Consider the following 20104-nt stretch of genomic DNA (forward strand, 5'->3'; position numbering starts at 1 on the left):
ATGGGGAACAGCAGAGCACAGCCTTACAGCTTTTTTGTCTCCGACTCCAAATTCCCATGTTTGCTCTGTAGGGAGGGAGTTTCTTGATAGGCTTGAACTCACAAATGCACTCGCCCCTGAATAGAACAGTATATCAGAGACAGGGGATCTGTGGTCCTCTAAGGTGGCGTTGGACTCTTAACGCCCATCATTCCAGACCACTGACCCTGCGGGCTGGGATTGATGGCAGTTAGAGTCCCAACAACATCTGGAGGGCCACTGGTTCTGCTTTATTTCAATAAATGGGAATGACAGGAGGATACTGCCTGGAGTGTTAGGTCAGGAAGAGGACACCTTTAACAGAAAGCCAGTCCCATTTTACTCTAGCAGGCTCTGCCGCTAATTCTGTTAAGATTGGATCATAGCCACAAAACAGTGCCTGAGATTGCTGTGTAATAACTCCCAAATAAATTCCACAGACTATTACTACTGCCTCGCGTCATCTCACCGTATGTGAGCTGGGTGCTCTTTTAAGTATAGAACCGTTTTCTCCATAAAGGCATTTGAACTCTTGCCAGCTGTCTTATGTTTTTTTCCCCCTCCAGGAGGCAAAAATCCACTCTCGGTGTGTGTGTGTGTGTGTGTGTGTGTGTGTGTGTGTGTTTTGGCATAGGAGAGGCTGCAGTCCTTAAGCCCAAACTTGTCGAAATCTTCAGGAGCATGTCGCCAGTTTCTGCTTGTCATAGTATTCGAAAATTGTCATAGGGTAGACAATTTCCATCGGGCTTAAAAGACAAAGGAATAGAATCTAGAGATAAAATAAAACTTTTTTTAATGAAACTTGGGACTTAACCTTCTCTGATGGGTTAAGGCAGGCATGGGTCCCTCCTGGTGCTTGTTGGGCCCCTAACTCCTCTCAGCCCCAGCCAGTATCACCAACCGTCAAGGATGGCCGCAGAGTCTACATTGCTTGTAAATTGCTGCTTGCTATCTTCTGGCAACCTTTGGAGATACCAGAAGCAAACAACCTGCTGCTTCTTTTGTTTTCACCTGGTCCTACCTTCTGGTTGACCTTTCTATCTCCAGCTTCAGAAAACACACTGCTGCAAACTAGGAAACAAGGCACTTGCCATCCTGCCTTACTGGAGGATCAAAAGGTTTGGATGGGAACAGAATCCTGACAAAGACCCAGAAAACGAAATAGGCCACAATTGGCTACATTTGCAATATTGCTTGTACAAAGCTAAGGCATTGATCATTTCGAATTTCATAAATACGCCAAATGCTAAAATTTTATATTTAAGTTATAAAACAATGTATGCTGGTAAAGCAGTAAAAATGGGTTTGATAAGAAGCTTAGTATTGCATATATTTGGTTTCTGTTTCTCTCCCTGCGCCCCTCGCCCTGCCCTAGTCCTCAAGATTTCCAGAAAGTGTACATCTCTTGTCATGGATGGTGGCAGACCGAGTCCAGCAGCAACTGGGGGCCCTCAGATTATACCCCCAAGCTGCATTTGAGTGCTTCTACAAACTTCGGTCACCCCCACTGATTTTTCTCTGTGTGGGGGGTGGGGGTTGCATCCCACTCTCAGCAGAGTTATAGTCTTGTGAGCAGCTCCAATATGCTTTCTGTTGTTTGCTTGCTTTACTCTGGCCAAATTTAATGTTTGAAATGTAGCTAGTTAGTAATTGAGCATGTGTTGGACCCATTTCCTGGACCAATGCCCAAGTTTTTGAGGTGCTTAAGGTGAAGGCTTAAGCATTTCTACAGTTCCCATCAGCTCCAGCCAACAGGAAGGATGGGAGTTGGAATCTAGCAACTACTGAAGAGCCAAAGGTTCCCCATTCTTGTTCTTAGATTACCCATCTCTGGTTATCTTAGAAAACAAACCAACAACAACTGACCAAATGGCAGGGGAGCATAATTTCCAGTTCCTCATAAGTCAGGGACACCTCACATTTTGGGTTTCATATCAGTCCCTCCTCACTTGTGGTCCTTGCAGATGCTTTCTGCTACCCAGCATTGTATCCTTGACTAGCAACAGTTGAATGTTAAGTGGGACATGAGCTGATGTGGGATGTCCCAACAAATACAGGACATTGGGGGGGGGAGGGGGGTGAAGTCTGAAGGGTGGCTCCTCCACACAGCCTGCATTGCCTCGAAAGGGAAAGCGGGTTGGGCATTTGCTCAGCTCCTCGTGGCTTGCTTAATCCATTCCATTACACTGGTGATCCTGGTGTAGACCCCGTAGTAATTCGGACGTGCACATCCCATTCCCCAGCTCACCAGGCCAGCTAGAAACCACCTGCCGCTCGGCTCCTGACAGGCAAGGGGTCCCCCAGAGTCGCCCTGGGAAGAAAGGAGAAGGAAAAAAACACCAGCCTGGTCAGAAAAAAAGTGGAAGAGTTAGCAAATTGAAGAAATGTGCTTTGAAACTTTTGCCATGCAATGTGTTGCATGGAAACAAGAAAGTTTGTTGACAAGGGCCTGAGAAGACCTTTCTGTGCCGTGGGATGTGGTGCACACAGTTACCTGGCAAGAGTCCTTCTTTCCATCGGGGTAGCCAGCGCAGAGCATCTTGGACGTAACCTGGTAGTGATAGGCTTCGTTGCACATGTCCTGGTGCACTAGTGGCACACTCGCCCTTTGCAAAATCTTACTGCTGGGACCTGCGTGCCGGGTACAAAGGTCAGCAAGGTCGATTGAAGGAAAAAGAAATCCTACCTCCTTACGAAATTCTCCGCAACACGTATCTTATTCCACATTTGCAATTCCTGCCCATTCAGTAGGTCTTAGGCAGGAGAAACAAAATAAAAAATTATTTCCAGTAGCACCTTAGAGACCAACTAAGTTTGTTCTTGGTATGAGCTTTCGTGTGCATGCACACTTCTACAGAACATGTTTCCTAAACTCCTACCGACTCAAACCTCTCTTGTACCTGTGATAAGTTGACAATATTTTTATTATCTGGACACATGGTCAACAGACCCTGGACACCTTCCACCAGAAATTCAATTACTTTCACCCCACCACCAACCTAACAATGAACCAATCTATGCAAGAAATACACTACTATAAACATACAGAATGGGTGCATAGACACCACCTTATACCGTAAACCAACTGACCGGCAAACATATCTACATGCTTCTAGTTACTATCCCAAACATACCAAAAAAAGAAAAGAAAGAAGGTATCTGGAAGAAGTGTGCATGCACACGAAAGGTCATACCAAGAACAAACTTAGTTGGTCTCTAAGGTGCTACTGGAAAGAATTTTTTATTTTGTTTTGACTATGGCAGACCAACACGGCTACCCACCTGTAACTTAGGCAGGAGAAGCTTGAATGATTTTCTGGAAAGATTCACTAGGGGGAGCTTGAGAGCATTTTTTGCAAAGCAGGTTGCAGCGATGACATTCTCCCTTAGCTTGTCATACCACTTTATGATGGTAAGTTGGGTTTTTGACAGGACAGGACACACCTAAGCATTGTACATGCACCTTTTCTGCAGAACTCGAGGTGTTCTCGCAAGGTTGCTGCTGACTGCATGGCATCGGTTAGATTCTTTTTTTAAAAAAGCTGCAGAAAGGGGACTCTTGGAAGAAGGAGGAGGAGGAGGAGGAGGAGGAGTTTGGACTTGATATCCCACTTTATCACTACCCTAAGGAGTCTCAAAGCGGCTAACATTCTCCTTTCCCTTCCTCCCCCACAACAAACACTCTGTGTGGTGATTGGGGCTGAGAGACTTCAAAGTGTGACTAGCCCAAGGTCACCCAGCAGCTGCATGTGGAGGAGCGGGGAAGCGAACCCAGTTCACCAGATTACAAGTCTACCACTCTTAACCACTACACCACACTGTCTCTCTTGGAAAGGATGGGATATATATACACTGCGGATTACCTCCTTCCTTAGTTGCACCCCAGCCTGTGATCCAGCACAGGAGGCCTGCCTCAAAGAGATGGGAGCTGGCAGGCAGACATATAGGCTGGATGAAGGCTGAATAGATGACTGGGTGGTCGAGCTGCAGCAGCGCCACATCGTAGTCATGGCTGTCCTCTTCATAGTACGGGTGCTGCAGGATACGAATCACCTTGAAGGAGACCTCGTTTTGGCTGCTGACATTCAGAAGCTGCTTGCCAAGGTAGACTGTCCAGACAGTGGGGGAAGCCTGCCTGGAAAGCAAAAGGGTAGGAAAGGGTTTCGGCAAGATCTTTGCACGCATGCTACTCCTGTTCTCCGGGGACAGGGTCTAGGATCTTGCCTCACACCAGGTCACACTATTATCCACCTAGCTCAGCGTTCCTACTGAGAACATAAGACGAGCCTGCTGGATCACACCAACGACCCATCTAGTCTGGCATCCAGTTCTCACAGTGTGGCTGACCAGTTCTGACTGGCAGCAGTGATTGAAGACCATTCCCCTTACTTGCTACCTGAGCCTTTCACCTGGAGATGCCCTGGATTCAACCTGTGAACTTTGGGTCCCTTTGGGCTGTGGCCTCCTCCCTTTTCATTAACAGTGTGCCCCCTATCTGCAGAGGACTACAATTACAATTCCTTAGCTGGAGAATTCTGTTGCATTCTGAGCTGATTGGTTCACCCTGGGGGATGTTGGAGTCAAATAAAGGAAGCCCAGAATAACTTAGTAAACGTGGACCCAAACATCATCAAGTTGAGAGATGGGAGGCTTATCTGAGTGGTGGCTAATGAACTACTTGAATTGTATCATTGCTAGAGGTTCCAGCTCTCCTTCCCCATCACCCCCATTCACCTGTCATCCAGGAAACAGTGAGCGGCGGTGATCACCCAGCGATCTGCAATCAGTGTCCCACCGCAAACATGGTGACCCCGCACCTGGAGACTAGCTTGCCATGGCCACTCCCCTTCCACAGAATGGGCACCACCCACAATGCGGTTCAGTGCAGGTTGCAATCCACAGTCTGAGGAAAGAGGGAAACATCTTAAAACCAAGTCCTTAAAAAACAAGGACTGGAGCTCTCTGTGTCGAGCCATCCCCATCTTTTTTGGCACCTCCTGTAAATCATCACTTCAGAAGATATACAAACATGTTCGCCTTGGCTTTCTGCATCAATAGTATTTGTTCATAATAAGCACAAGAATGGTTCCTCGGCATAATGTGAACCAAGTATTTTGGATCATGTCCAAGCCGAGCATTTAACTACAGTGCATCTGCCGCACCCCTGAAGGCCCACCCTGACAGCGCTATTAGCAAGACATCGTTATTACCATCTGAGATGCTAACAGGGATGGGAAAGCTGTGTCCCTCCAGATGTTGCTGGACTCCAGCTCTCCTTAGGCCCAGTCAGCATGGCCACTGGTCAGAGATAGCAAGAGTCCTGGCACATCAACATCTGGAGGGCCACAGGCTCCTCACCCTTGCTTTAACAGCATAGTCCTAAGCATGTCCATTCAAACCCAAGTCCTGTTACAGGGGTGGGAGAACCTGGTTCTCTCTAGAGATAATTGGACTACAACTCCTATGAACCCCAGCCACCATGGTCAGTGGTCAGGAATGATGGGAGCTATAGTTCAACAGTACCTGGAGAACCACAGGTTCCCCATCCATGTCCAATTAAGTTCAATGGGACTTATTTGCAGGTTAGTCTGTATGGGCAGAGGACCCATAGACTCAGGTCATGTCAGAATGACCTTCTTTAGAGCCCCTCTGCCAATACCACTATAAATAGAAGGGTCTCCTCTGATTTGGCTGCCCACACTATTCTTAACTAGGGCAGATCTTCTCCTATTAACATCTCACCACAGTGCATCTCGTCAGAGCGATCCTTGCAGTCAGGGACTGAGTCACACTGAGGGTTGGGTTTCTTCACGCAGCTCCCATCGGCACACAGGTAAGTGAAAAGTCCACAGGGAACTCCTGGAAGGAGGGATTTGTGGAAGTAGAAAGGAATGGGAAGTGTTATTTCTACTGGGTTGTATTCAACTAAGTTTTAAACAGAGCAGACCCATTAAAATTAATGGATCTAAGTTAGTTGTGTATATTAATGTCATGGGTCTACTTTGAGTAGGCCTAGCACTGAATACCACCCACTGCTAAAACTACTTTCTCTGTGCCCAAAATGCTTGCCTGGTACCAGCAGTGTGCTATACAGACTGTAGTGTAATCACCCGTCACTGCCATCATTAGGAAGGATGAAATGGTGAGGTTATATTGGTGGAGCCTATATGGTGCTCCTGCTGCTTTGCTTGCGCCATGCTGGCCTCGCTGCTACCTTACCCCTCCTCTTCACAACACACCATGGCAACAGCAGTGACATGAGGTCAGATAAGCAGCATTGCCCCAGGCCCCCGACTGCTACTGGAAATTACATGGTCAGTTGGCCCATAATATTAAATAGTGAACTGGCCTATATTTGGGGTGGGGTGGGGTACAGCCCTCCTTGACCTCAGGCACAGGCCAACATGCCTGACTTCTTCCCCTACCCAATTTGCCCAATCAAAAATTCTCTGGCCAGGATGGGTAGCTGTAGGGGGTGCGGGGGGAAGCAAAATGATGGGTGGTGTAAATACTGGGGTTGATGGGGTTGGAGAAGTGATATGACAGAGACATTATGGACAATGTATGGTCAAACTATATGTTATGTTTATGTTTATACACACACACACACACACACACACACACACACTAAAATGCTGAGAAGTGGCCGTGTCTTTTTAGAAATAAGCAGCTGGAAGGATCCCCCAATCCAGGAGGGAAGGCGTTAACTTGTTATCCTCATGTCATCCTCCCACTGAAACTGCTATTTATCCCCCAAGAAGCTATTTGCTGCAGGAAGTTCACTATTGGCAATGCAGTGACATTGACATAACATTCAGAAGGATAAATAAGTATCCTGTGTTAACCAGAAAGCAGTACACTCTGCCCTGTTGACACCAAAGTTCTGGAATGGTAGGTGCCTGACTCCATTACCTTCATTGCATTGTTGCTCATCACTCCCATTGATGCAGTCCAGGTGTTTATCACAGACCTTGGAGAACTCGATACATGTGCTGTCTTCCTGACACTGGAATTTTGCAGGGCATACTGGCAAATTTCAAAATACAAGAGAAGGACTGAGATGGGCATTGGGTGTCTTCAAGCTGAAGAAGGGCAGAGGTGGGGTGGAGTATTATTTTATTTTGGGGACCACCCGTTGTGCTTTTTATTGTGCATTCATGATGATTTGTGCTCATGATGGCAATTATACACGATCCCACTTTGAATACTGTTTGTGCCTGCAAAAATTCCAGCTTGGACATACGACTACATTTACAATCACTGCATGTCTCATAACTTCCTGCTGAAATTCTGTAAGTTTTTTATATCACAAATGTTCTGGCTTATTATTATTTTTTGTCTTGCTTTTGTTGCTCTATAGTGAAATAATGTAGTAAGTTTGGGGAAGCCTTGCAGAACAACTAATAAAGCGGAATGATGCATGGACGGTCCAGTATAAACCCACCACTATGCCACTATGACTGCATCAATAACACATTGCAGAAACCCCAGTCTGGAGGGGCCCTTTATTAGTGTCACAATGGTTACTTTCTGTTTTTAATAATGTTCCTGCTGCTGCTCTCTGCTTCAGCTTGTATAATTTTTGTTTGGGTTTTTTTATTATCAGTTTTTGAAATCACTTTGCACTAGTGCTCATAGCCCCACTGAGAAGCTGAAAGTCGGGGTATCAATACTTTAACAATAAATAAATATCCCCCTCAACAAATAGAATGTCACAGAATGAAGATTCAAGGGAATATCTCTAATACTGACCGAACCTATGGATGAGAACAAATGACAAACAGAGGCTTTCTGAACAGAGCAGATTAACTCCTTAGAACAAATTCCTTGTGCTGACTGGGGCAGATGGAAGTTTGAGTGCAAAAGAACTGGTGAGTACCAGGTTCAGGAAGGCTGCCTTAGAAACTTTCTTCCCTCCTCCAGTGTTCCCACTTGGCTTTAGCTGACCAACAGCTCTGGCCAAGGATGGATTGGAGGGGCATTTGCTAAGGAAGGGCAGTTACAGTGTGAAAGGAGAACAATGAAAAAAGTAAATAGCCACACACCACAGTTTCTCTCATCTAATCCATTGGGGCAATCGTTGATCCCGTCACAAGCTGGCACACAAAGCCCATTCACGGAACAAAGGAACTCTCTGGGGCATGCTTTTTAAAGCAAAATAAATCAATAAAATAAAATAATGTTAGTTCATTCAGTCTACAATCCCCTACACACTTACCCGGGGAGTAAGCCAGCCCCACTGAACTTAATGGGACTACCTTCTGAGTAGAGATGCATAGGACTGTGCTGTCAGCATGCTAACTTAGAGATCAGTTCAAATATTGCATGCATTATTTTTCCATTTTACTGCTTCTAGCCCACCTCAAGTTCCATTTGGAGGCAGGCAGAGTATAGGTTTTCAAAATCAATGCTATAAAGTTCTGGGACATGAGAAGGAAACATGCATAGCATGTTTATAGCAACAGGGCACTCGCCAAATCCTCAAAGCTGAATTATTTGTGTACCCAGCCTGGTACACAGATTGCAACACTCATTGAACCTAAGGCATGCACACCCCTCAAGACAGCAAAGATCCAACAGCAGGGTTTGATGGGATTTCTCCCTAATACTTTGGTCAGCTGCTAAACTGCGTGTTTTGAACTCACGGTCTGACTGATTGTATAGGCTGTATGCCGCTTGCACTCCAGGCCCCGTTAGGGAGTTCTGAGAAGTGAAGTTGATGGTGACCCCAGCACTGGACACGACAGGGATCCTTTCAGCATAGGCCTGCAAAGTCCGCAAGCCACACAACCTGGTTAAAATGAAAAGAAGGAGAGCAGGCAGGAGAATATCCTGAAGTCCATGGTGCTGCCTTATGACATTGGCAAAGTGGTCATTCAAGGCTGAGTCCATGTTTGAGCTTCCCACCCCAGTTAAGTTTATTGGTCAGCAGAGGACAGTGCAATGGGGCAGCAGTGCTCAGCTGCAGTGCTGTTGCTTACTGGGAGGTAGAGGGGAAGGGACAAGGTAGCAGCTAGGTGCCAGGGACCATGCTGAGGAGGGCTGCACTGAGGAAAAATGGTGGGAGCCACCCCCTCCCCCTGACCCTGATCCTGAATCTTCCCAGGAGTAGGATGACAGTATAGATTTGGAACAGTGGTTTGCAGAGGGGCATAGTTCAGAAGGCAGAAGCTGGGACATACTGGATGGGGAACAGCTAGCAGAAGAAACACTAGAAGGGAGAGTTAACAGATTCACAGTCTCTGAGTAGTATCCACCCCCCTTCTCCAAAATCACAGAGAGCTCAGAAAGTGTCGGAACAGAAAGCACAGAGGCTACAAGCTCAGATTACAGGATGTAGGAGTGACGTAGATTAATAGGGACAGAGAGGGGAGTGACACTTAATTGGGAGCACCGCCATTCCTGGTTATGTGTCCTTTGTTGTCTCATTGTGCTTATTAAAGATTCTAACTGGTAAGGCATTCCTTTCATTTAATCTTATTATCTATGGCCATGGGGCAGGAAGCCAATTCCCCAAGCCTGACACTAGGTCAGCTAGGTCAGCATGGTGCAAGCACCAGCAGGAGTCCTGGATTGCACTGCGTCAACCTCGTCACCGCGACTGCCTCTCTCTTGTTCTCCTCCCTCTACCTTCCACTAAGCAGCAATGATATCACTGGCCAGAGGTCAGGTGAGCACCTGTGCCCCTGCAGGCAGGCATATTTGCAGCCAATGACAGACACAGTGGGCAGCAGCAGACTGAACTGTTTGCTGTTTTGATTCTCTATGAAGAATTGTTCTAGGGTCGCAGCTCAGCAGGAGAGCATCTGCTATGCAGGCAGAAGGTACCAGGTTCAATCTCTGGCTTCTCCAGGTCGGGCTGCGGAAAACTCCCTGTGTGAAACTTTGTGGAGCCACTGCCAGACAATGCAACACTGAACTAGATAGACTAATAGTCTGATTCAGTATAAGGCAGTTCCTTAGGTTCCAGGGCATTGTAGGAATTAAAACAGTGTGTATCTCTAAGACCCAGCCACCCAGCCAGTGCAGGAGGGCAGGATGAGGTAAGGCATTAGCAGTGTTCTCTGCCAGTGCACTTGAACCCTGATTACTAGTCAAGGATGCCAGATACTGGTTGTGGCCAGTTTAACAAAAACAGGAGGTGGGTTTGAAACTGAAGCTCTGAAAAAAGGAGTGCCCTACGGATATTCATTGTGGTGATACCTCTGAAAATATAGAAGGAAGGAATTACAAGCTGGGGAGTCTAAATTCAAGTTTGGATAAAATCTCAAGTTTGGATAACTTTTAGGACTGATCCACATGGAAGGAGTCCTCAAGTTACTTTATGCACCTACCAAAGCAAGGGAACCGCAAATTCTTGGGGTAGGTGCATCTCCTTTTTCCAGCTATGATTGCAAGTAAATTAGGAATGCCACTTTTTCTTCTGACACTTCCAGGTTCTCACACTTTTGCACAGACTATTTGCTAGTATGTGCTCTTTGCACAATAAGAATGTGCCTTTATAAGCCACCAGAAAGAAAGCAAATACATTGCAATAGATAGGAACTGCTAAACAACATTATCTTGCACAACAAATCCTCTCCCACCCACCCCTTAAAAACAACTTCTTACCATAAGAAAAGTGACCTGAAACTACAGTGGAAAGTTCAATATAGCAACCCCTTGATGGTGTTGGCGTATGACCTCCATGCAAACTTTGTGAAAACAAATCAGGACGGTTGTTCAATATGCACTTCATGTAGAAGCAACCAGAGGCCCAGTGCTCTTAAAAGCCACACTATGGCAGAAATGCAACAAGTGATATGGATATATAGTGAAAAGGGGGGGGGAGAGCTGCACCTCTTGAATTTCTGCCTGTCAGGTGGGTGTTCAAAGCGCAGAGCTAGAAGAAGTGAAAGCACAGAGGATATGATGCCGCAGGAGCAGATGGAGAGAACCTTTCCCAGCAGATTCCTCTTTGAATGTTGGGCAGCAGGAAGAACAGAAGCAGAAGTCCAGGAGATAACTCCAACCCAATAAAAAGTGAGCTGGAGCATCCATGAAGAAAGGGACATAAACAGCCATACCAAAGTGTCAGAGTCTCCTTACTTTCTGTTCTGGATGGTCCATTGCCCTTGGGTACATGGGAGGTCATGCTTCTGCCTCCTCAGAGTGTAAGCATCAAACCAAAGGACGACTCCATATTCCAGAGATGGGACCTGCAAAGATGGAGATGTTGTCCATGTTAACCAAGGATGGGGAACTTGTTGGACTACAACTCCCATCACCCCCCACCATTTGCCATGCTGGCTGGAGCCCATGCGAACTGGAGTCCAGCAGCGCCTGTAGGGGCACAGCTTCCCCACCTCTGATGTTAACTATCGTATTTGCATAATGCTAGGTAAAGGGGCTTTGAATACAGAAACGAGAGCAGCAAAGCATGAGGGGGAGAAGGGGAGAGGGGTGAGCACAGGCAGACATAGTATCCTCAACAAGAGGCTCAGTAATGGTGCGTTGTTGTTTTTTTTTAAAGTGTGCAAAATAAGAGAACACATGCAGGCTGCAACCAGGGAGATCTGGGTTCAGATCCACATTTACCTGGTGACCTTTGGCCAGCCCCACTAGTTCTCAGCCTAAACAACCTCACAGGGTTGTTGTGAGAATTAAATCTGAGGCTGCAGGAAGAGAGCCATGCACACGAGTGTGATCCTTCAAGATAGAGACCCGGGTGTAAATGTAACAACAACAACAATAAGTGCATAATGCAATTCTTTTGGTACAGGATTTAACTGATTGCTTTGGTGCAGAAGGACACACACAGCCCATCTTCATCTGGCAAAGGACAAGGAGACCTCACCGTCATGTGCCAAGTGCACTGCGTATTGGGTGCATAGTAACTGGGGTAGTATGGGGTCCTGATGTTCCCTTGCATCTCCTGGCTTCCCCGTAGCGTTAAATTCATCTGGCAGGCTGAAAAGACAGAAATATTCTGACACCAGCTGAGCCACTCAAAAAAATGTCGCTCGTGTTTATACTTCCGACTCAGAGGAAGGGTCTGCTCACAGAAACACTGTAAAACTAGACAGTTCTTTGTCTCGGGGATAAATGAGTTATAGTTCTTCTGTTGATGCAATTATTTAACTGTTGCTAGCAAATCTGCAGTTGTGCATGGCAGACTGATAACAGATCTTAGAGATGTAAAGGAGCTTCCTCATTTTACATTGAATATATACCAAGGAACTATATCAGGGGTCAGCAAACATTTTCAGCAGGGGGCCGGTCCACTGTCCCTCAGACCTTGTGGGGGGCCGGACTATATTTTGAAAATAAATAAATAAATGAACGAATTCCTATGCCCCACAAATAACCCAGAGATGTGTTTTAAATAAAAGGACACATTCTACTCGTGTAAAAACACGCTGATTCCCGCACCGTCCGTGGGCTGGATTTAGAAGGCGAGTGGGCCGCATCCGGCCCTGGGCCTTAGTTTGGGCTGCCTTATATTGAGTCAGATCACTGGGCCATGTAGCCTTGCATTGTCTATGCTGACTGGCAGCAGTGCTAGCTCCTCACGCAGAGACCTTCCCCAGCTCTGCTACCTGAAATCTCTTTAACTGGAAATGCCAGGAGATGAACCTGGAATATTTTTGCATGCGAAGGAGATATGCTTGTCTGTGGCTCATCTGTGTTAGAACTATGTAGATGTGGTGCTAAGAATTAAGCTTTCTCCTGTCCAGAGGCCAGCATGGATAATTACTGCACAATCTTCTGTCCCAGATTCTGACTTTAGTATAAGGTGGAAATTTGTCTTCCATCTTCTTATATAAAGGTTGCTCTTATCTTAGTGTCTAAGTCACTTTCCAAACATCAGTGAATTCTTGGGCCAAATTATTGTGCAAAGCTTCCATACCGTAATAGATACCAATTACTCTACATCCCAGATACGGTGTTGGCTGCTGAAATTGTAATAAATATCTATATCTATGATGAGTGATGCTTGGCAAAGGGAGCAAAGGGTTTGACAAAGGCTTCTTGCATCTTCTTTCTCTCTCCAGACCTCTCAGGATCCTTGCTCACCTTCAAAGGGCACAGCCTGTGCAGAGAGTATGAAAGGATCGTAGTAGCTGTACATCCCCTTCTTCCACACCACAGACATGACGGGGCCTGAAGACAGGACCTCAACCACAGGCTCCTGGCGACTGCAGCCATACAGCCTGGGGGCAGAGGGTGAAAACGGAGATGAGTGTATTGACAAGTTGGGAAAGGGCAGAGAGAAAATGAAGGAACTTCGAAGGGGGAATGAGTCATCTACATTTCTGCTTGCGCTGTGACTAGAAAACACAGGTCTGAGCAGTTTCCCCCCCTTCCCAACTCCTTTCCAAGGGAAAACCCAGTGATAGATCAGAACAAGCGGCACTCTGGGGGAAACGCGAATTGCTGTTTGCTCTGGTTGAGCACTAAAGAGTGGCTTTCTGTGGGGGAAAGCAGTGGTACAAGAGAAAGTATGGATAAGCCCTTAATCACCAAGACAGCTAGAAACGTTTTTTTTAAAGAACATGCCTGTGTGTGTGTGTGTGTGTTCAAGTGGGTTTTGTATTTGCAGAATCAGAGATTGAAGGGACCCCGAGGGTCATCTAGTTCAACCGCCTGCAATGCAGGACTCTCAGCTAAAGCATCCATGACAGACAGCAATCCAAGTTCTGCTTAAAAACCTCCAGGGAAGGAGAGTCCACCACCTAGTGTGGGAGTCTGTTCCACTGCCAAACAGCTCTTACTGCCAGAAAGTTTCCCCAAATGTTTTCCAAATGTTCTGGTCAGATTACCCTAGCGCAAATGTGGAAACCAGGCCATGACCCTTGGGCTTACTGTTACATCTAATGCAGAAATTGTGATTCCTTTTGCTCCAAACAAGTCATTGTTTTGGGCTTCCCAACTGTGGTTTGTTTCAGTGAAACGAACCACCATTTCTGACTCAAACATTACACTAGCCAAGGGCTCATGCACACTGCTGCTTGTCCCACTCTCAGTTTACTGCTGAATTGGAACAAATTTCAATCAGTTTCTCTGCAGATTGGTGATTGTTCCGATTCAGCAGTAAATAGTGAGTTTTCCTGAGGAAAGCAGTGGGACAAATAACAAAACAAAACCCTGCTTGGATCCATGCCCAGAAAACACGGGACAACTGGAAAATCTCTTGGACCCGTGTTTTGTAGACACAGGACAAGTGTGGACGAGCCCCAAGCCAAGAGGGCCGTGCCACGTTGCTATGTGCTCATTCACAATAAGCCATTAAACATGGCTTTACTGCGATGCACAAAGCAGCCCCGTGGCTCCATCTTTCGCCACTCATGCTTCTGTGACATCGAAGCTACCTACGAAGTGATGAGCCGCTTTTCCAGAGGTCCTGCTGCGTCATACATGGCCAGTCGGTCTCTGCATTCGGAGAGGGTCCATTCCAAGCGCAGCTTGATCATGTGGCCTTTGGGGCCATGGAGATGCCAGAGGCAGCTTGAGGCAAGGTAGTCTGGGCCCCTCAGCTTGAGCACAGCATCTTCCCTGATGTAGCTGTACCTGTAGCAACCTACAGAGAGAAGCAAAACTGCAGAGCGTCCCACTAGATTGGGGGGGAGGGAGTTGTCTTGCAGAAAAGGGGTCTTACAGCACCACCATCGACATGCCTACTCACAATTAAGCCCCATTGAGTTCAATGGTGCTCACTCTGAGGAAAGTGGGTGTTCTGTAGGATTGCAGCCTTGTGTGGCTTAAACTACTCCGTATCCCCATGAGAGATCAAAGCGAAGTAACATAGAAGGGGTTGGCATTCTGCACTCCTCCAGGTTCTTCTGATACGATCAAAATTTAGTAACCAGTCTGATTCTTCAGTGGCACTACTCTCTCTCCTTAAAGCGTCGCTAGCCATCTCAGTCCTTGTCACCCCAAAAACTGTGCTCAAGTCCTTTTGTCTCAATGGAAAAAGGTGAAGCGTGTGCTTAAATCTCTGATTGAAATCAATAGAATTGTTATTTTAAAAAATGCTTTACTTTGACTGAATGGTGCTCTTCATTTCTGCTCGTTTCTGAACTGTTTCATTACAAAATGACATTTTAAAAAGCATATACGTAAAAGTGCGCTGTGAAAAGTATTTTTAACATCTTTTACATTATACATTTTTTACGTTTAAAGTAATAATAAAACAGTCATAGGAACAGGGAGAATAAAAATACAAGATAGTAAAAAGTGTTAAGTAGGTATTTCAAAGCATATGTATTAGACTTTATGTCATTATGATCAGGTTAGTGACAGGTGGGTGCTCCCCTGGGGGATTTAGGAATCTTGCCCAGCAGCTAGATCCAGTTCCCCACTCTGGAGTATAAGCACAAATGTTAAAAAAAACCCCGAAGACATATACATATACACAGGCAAAAACGGCATGTGGATGTCAGCTAAACCATGGTTTAGCATGATGTTAACAAGCCTAGCCTCCTCCAAGGTTTGCATGCTCCCTCCTCCTTTGGGGAGATTTTCCTTTTAATTAACCATGGTTCTGTTGTGTCATCTGGAGTGAAACTGTGGTTAGCATTAACAATTGTTATTTTAAAATAAGACCACTTTGAAGGATAGTTTCTGAAGCAGGCTTGTTTAAACTAGCTATATTTATTATTAACCACAGTCCCCAGCTTGAACAACATGGTAAGTTGTGGTTCAGTAAAAGTGGAAATGAAAGCTTCTGAGCGCCTTCTCTCAGTCCTGCAAGAGATGGGAAGGGGAGTGAGGAGCTCACAAGCCTGGAAGGAGGCTAGATCAATTTACACTATGCTAAACCATGGTTTAGTGTGAAATCCAACATCCACATGCATACACACAAATGGCAAGTGCTCATTAAAATATTCTTTAAGACAATTAGACATTCCTCATTCGCTTTTTTTTTTTTTAAAAAAAGGCATGTGTATTTCACACATTGCATACCCACAGCAAACTCCAAGTCTATGCTGATGTTAGAGGTATTAAAAACAGAATCAATGCATGAGGACGAGGACCAACCACAATGATACCTTTCCAAGTTGAAGGTAAGCCCAAAGATGCTCACAAGAATCAGATGCAACCCACAAAACAAAGGACAATAACAATTCATAAGAATGCAACCAATGAAAGTGAGACCGAGAGCTATGAATAGTTTTAACCTCAGTTCCTGCCGTTTTCAAAATATTTTTATTGTTACGTCACTTGTTTGCCACCCTGAGCTCCTTTGAGAAGAAGGGCAGGATATAAATTCAAGAAATAAAATGTCACATTGGTTTATGGATTTTTAAAAATAAACTCTCACACACTTCAGTGCAAGAAACATAAAATAAGGGAGAAATAAACAGCCTACCCAATGTGGATTTCAGGACTTTTATGTCTTTCACACTGGATTCTGTTAGAAAAAAACACACACAAAGAAAAAAAAACCCACATGAGATCCTGCAAGACCAAAAACTAAAAACTTAAAAAGGCTAGAAAGATCCACTCCATTCATGCCCAGCTTCCTTTTTCATGCTGCACCAAACACACCATAAATCATTCCCCCCCCCTTCCCGTTATCAATAATTGGTTGGATAGAATGCCAAACCATAGTTCTGCACAGGGCCAGATTTAGGTCTGATGAGGCCCTTAGCTACTGAAGGTAATGGGGCCCTTTATATGTCCAGCTGTTCTTTGTCAGCAACAAATTGTCGCTGTTTTTTGTGTTGAATATATTGTTGTTGTTCAGTCGTTCAGTCATGTCCAACTCTTCGTGACCCCATGGACCAGAGGACGCCAGGCACCCCTATCCTCCACTGCTTCCCGCAGTTTGGCCAAACTCATGCCAGTCGCTTCGAGAACACTGTCCAACCATCTCATCCTCTGTCTGTTGAATATATGCTATATGGTAATTTATGGACCTAAAAGGTATCTAAAGTCATTTGCACATAACAAAATATGTATATTATCAAAGTAATTGTTGAACTGAAATACAATTAAGAAGAAGTATATTTTTTGGGGGGGGGCAAGAGAGTGGGGCCCTAAGCTATAGCTTGTTTAGCTTATACGTAAATCCGACACTGGTTCAGCACTATACGTATGAGCCTGCCTGCTCAAGCACCCCCCCCCCCTTTTCTCTCCTGCTGCATGTACCAGAAAAGGAGATTCAAGGCTTCTGGTTCCAACCCAATGGCATGGGACAGGCAGGGAAGCAAGAAGCAAAATGTCCTCCCTTCCCCCCAAATGCACCCGGGGCCACTGTCCCCCCTGGCCACGCTACTGATTGTTTTCACTGACTAGCAGCAGCTTTCCAGGGCTTCAGGCAAATGTCTATCCCAGTCCTACATGGAGACACCAGGGATAGAACCTGGGACCTTCTGCATGCAAAGCTCTGCCACTGAGCTATAGACATTTCCTGAATCAGGGCTAAATGGTATCAAAATTAGGGTGGGGGAGGTGTGGATGCTGTCATTCAAAGGCATCAGTCATCAAGAGGGCGCCTTAAGCTATTGAATGCCTTGTTCAGAAATCTCTACTACATGTATTTCCACTGAGCTGAATAAGCAGGTATTGAAACAAGAGGCGGGAAGGATGTGGGAAGAAAAACAAGCTGGGGTGAGTGATGTACAATGGAAGAGACACTGAGCTGTTCTTTAATGTCAGATGGCTTTGACAAGGGAAAGCAAAGCAAAAGACAATTAAGTTGTTGGGTTTTGTTCCCCCCCCCTTTACAGCTTTGTAAGAATAGAGATGAGTCAAAAGAAGTGGGGGGTGGGGTGGGGGTGGAAATACACCCAGATATCAGTCTTTAGAGGGGAGGAAATGGAGAGGAAATATACTTGCACTTTGTAGGTGCTTCCAGACTAGAGCACATTAGCAATGCCGAATTATTCCGCTTGTGCAAAGAAGTGGAAGCGGAACGGCCATTGTGATCCCACACTGCACCCAACACAGTGCTTTATCCTAATTGCAGTCTCACAACTTACCATTTCCATATCATAGGCAAAGGGATTACACAGGTGGGATTGGCAGTCCTAAATATATTAGTTATTCTGTTCAATCAAACCTACAGCCACAAAAGTGCACTTTAAACTGATAGTCTTCAATCTAGGGCTAGATGGAGCCGACTAATCTCAGTCCAAGTCACTTTCGCGTGTGTTCCATCCTATTTGCACATTAAACTGATTTAAATATTTTTTAAAAAAAAAACTGGGATAAATCAGATTCATATAATCAGCATGCTTAACTCTAATAAACACATTGAGGGCCTGAGGACATAGAGCATGGGTAGGCAAACTAAGGCCCGGGGGCCGGATCTGGCCCAATCGCCTTCTAAATCCGGCCCGCAGACGGTCTGGGAATCAGTGTGTTTTTACATGAGTTGAATGTGTCCTTTTATTTAAAATGCATCTCTGGGTTATTTGTGGGGCATAGGAATTCATTCATTATTTTTTTCAAAATATAGTCTGGCCCCCCACAAGGTCTAAGGGACAGTGGACCGACCCCCTGCTGAAAAAGTTTGACATAGAGTAAGCTGTCCTGCCATGCTTAGCTAGGTCACAACCCCTCACCTTGGGAACAAGGGTTACCAAACACTTTGTGCTTTTTTCTTCCACCATGATGTGAACCCTGCCAGTAAAGGAGTTCTAAGCTGGATGCTCCAGCCATCTTTGTGTTTTTATACAAATAATTTAGAAACTCTTACTATTTTGAAACCAAGTTAAACTGCCTGTCTTTTCTTGCTGCTGTATGGGAAAGCACATGAATCTGACCTTTGAAGAGTTTGTAAGTAAACCATTTTTAACTACCGGGTAATCAAGCGTGAGGTCTCTTTCTATGCTAAGGGAAATGGGGAACTTTGAAAGCAACCTAAAAGGGGATATTTTAAAGGTCTAAGCCTACATTTCCACTTTTGCTGCATGTTTCATGATTTTAAATCTCTGCTGGGGTTCTCTCAGCAAAGAGTACTTGCCTCAAACATGGATCTAGGCATCCAGGGAATATCTAAAGCAATTCTCTTTAATAAATAGCAACAAAAAGTCTACAAAACTTTGCACTTAAATATATATTTCTGAATCTCTTTCCTTTTAATAGGTGCATTCCTAAACCTATTTTGTCTCAAAGATTTTTTTTGAACCAACATTTATATGGTTGGAATTTATTTCAGTACCTAGTTAGTATTTTTTTAAAAAATATAATCTGTTCCTGATTTTTAACAAATCAAACAAAATAAGGAGAGTTAATGCAGGACAAATCCCTCCAGTTAAGCTCTTAAAGCTTTAAAAGAATTTGTCACCATACCATGTAATACGACAATTATCATAGTGAGGCTTCCTTCTGAGGTACAAAAGTCTTTACAGTTACCCATTAAATAATGAATCACACCTCTCTGCACTTAGCATGGAAGGAAAGCAATGATTATCTCCAATTAGAGGGAAGTATTATTATTGTTATTTATACAGTACCACCAATGTGCACAGCACCAAGCAAACTGATGGCCTTAATACAGGAAGAAAAGCAGAGAAAGGCTGTGTATACACTATGTATTTAAAGCACACACCCCAAGAATCCTGGAAATTGTAGTTTATTAAGGGTTATGGGAATCACAGCTCTGTGAGGGGTAAACCACAGCTCCCATGATTCTTTAGGGGATGGGGAATGTGCTTTATAAGTACCGTATTGGCCTGAATATAAGCCACGCTTTTTTTTTTTTTTTCCAAATTCTGACCGTGAAAAGTTAAAGCACGGCTTAAATTTGTGACCTTACCAAAATTGGCTTTCACGATATTGCTGCTGAAACAGACAAACGGTAAAACGAAATGGGTGTGAGTGCCTGCAGAATTTTAAGGGAGCGGCTTATTTTCGGGTATTGTCTTTCCCCCCCCCCCCCCTGAATTTTAAAGGTCTGGCTTATATTCAGGTGCGTCTTATATTCGGGCCAATACGGTAAGTTGTATATTCTGAAAGTGTGGGTTGCCGACACCCGGGACGGGGCAAGTGTTATGCCCCCCTGCTGGACTGGGAAGCTGGGGTGGAGGCATGGCGGGGGAGGAGCCCATGTATAGGGAAGGGCGAGCTGGTCTAACCTCGTCAGCCAGCCCAGAAG

The 20104-nt window shown here is 45.2% G+C and overlaps 1 protein-coding gene across 4 annotated transcripts in view; it reads right to left on the reverse strand.

The window, feature by feature from the left end:
• Window positions 1-1539: 1539 nt before the first annotated feature.
• TMPRSS6 (transmembrane serine protease 6) overlaps window positions 1540-20104 on the reverse strand; it is a 29459-nt gene continuing 10894 nt past the window's right edge. For 2 of the 4 annotated variants that reach the window (XM_033162371.1, XM_033162372.1), the window contains exons 6-18: window positions 16370-16411; window positions 14374-14578; window positions 13075-13211; window positions 11855-11967; window positions 11107-11216; window positions 8664-8809; window positions 8064-8162; window positions 6931-7044; window positions 5761-5877; window positions 4753-4921; window positions 3882-4153; window positions 2513-2649; window positions 1541-2329 (exon numbers count right to left, since the gene is read on the reverse strand). In XM_033162371.1, coding sequence (XP_033018262.1) covers window positions 2168-2329; window positions 2513-2649; window positions 3882-4153; window positions 4753-4921; window positions 5761-5877; window positions 6931-7044; window positions 8064-8162; window positions 8664-8809; window positions 11107-11216; window positions 11855-11967; window positions 13075-13211; window positions 14374-14578; window positions 16370-16411 — 1823 coding nt within the window. In that variant the 3' untranslated portion in view covers window positions 1541-2167. Of the gene's footprint in view, window positions 2330-2512; window positions 2650-3881; window positions 4154-4752; window positions 4922-5760; window positions 5878-6930; window positions 7045-8063; window positions 8163-8663; window positions 8810-11106; window positions 11217-11854; window positions 11968-13074; window positions 13212-14373; window positions 14579-16369; window positions 16412-20104 lie in introns of all 4 variants that reach the window. The other 2 variants (XM_033162373.1, XM_033162375.1) reach the window with 2 other exon arrangements.

Source organism: Lacerta agilis, chromosome 10 (assembly GCF_009819535.1).
Source record: "Lacerta agilis isolate rLacAgi1 chromosome 10, rLacAgi1.pri, whole genome shotgun sequence".
Classification (NCBI taxonomy): domain Eukaryota; kingdom Metazoa; phylum Chordata; class Lepidosauria; order Squamata; family Lacertidae; genus Lacerta; species Lacerta agilis.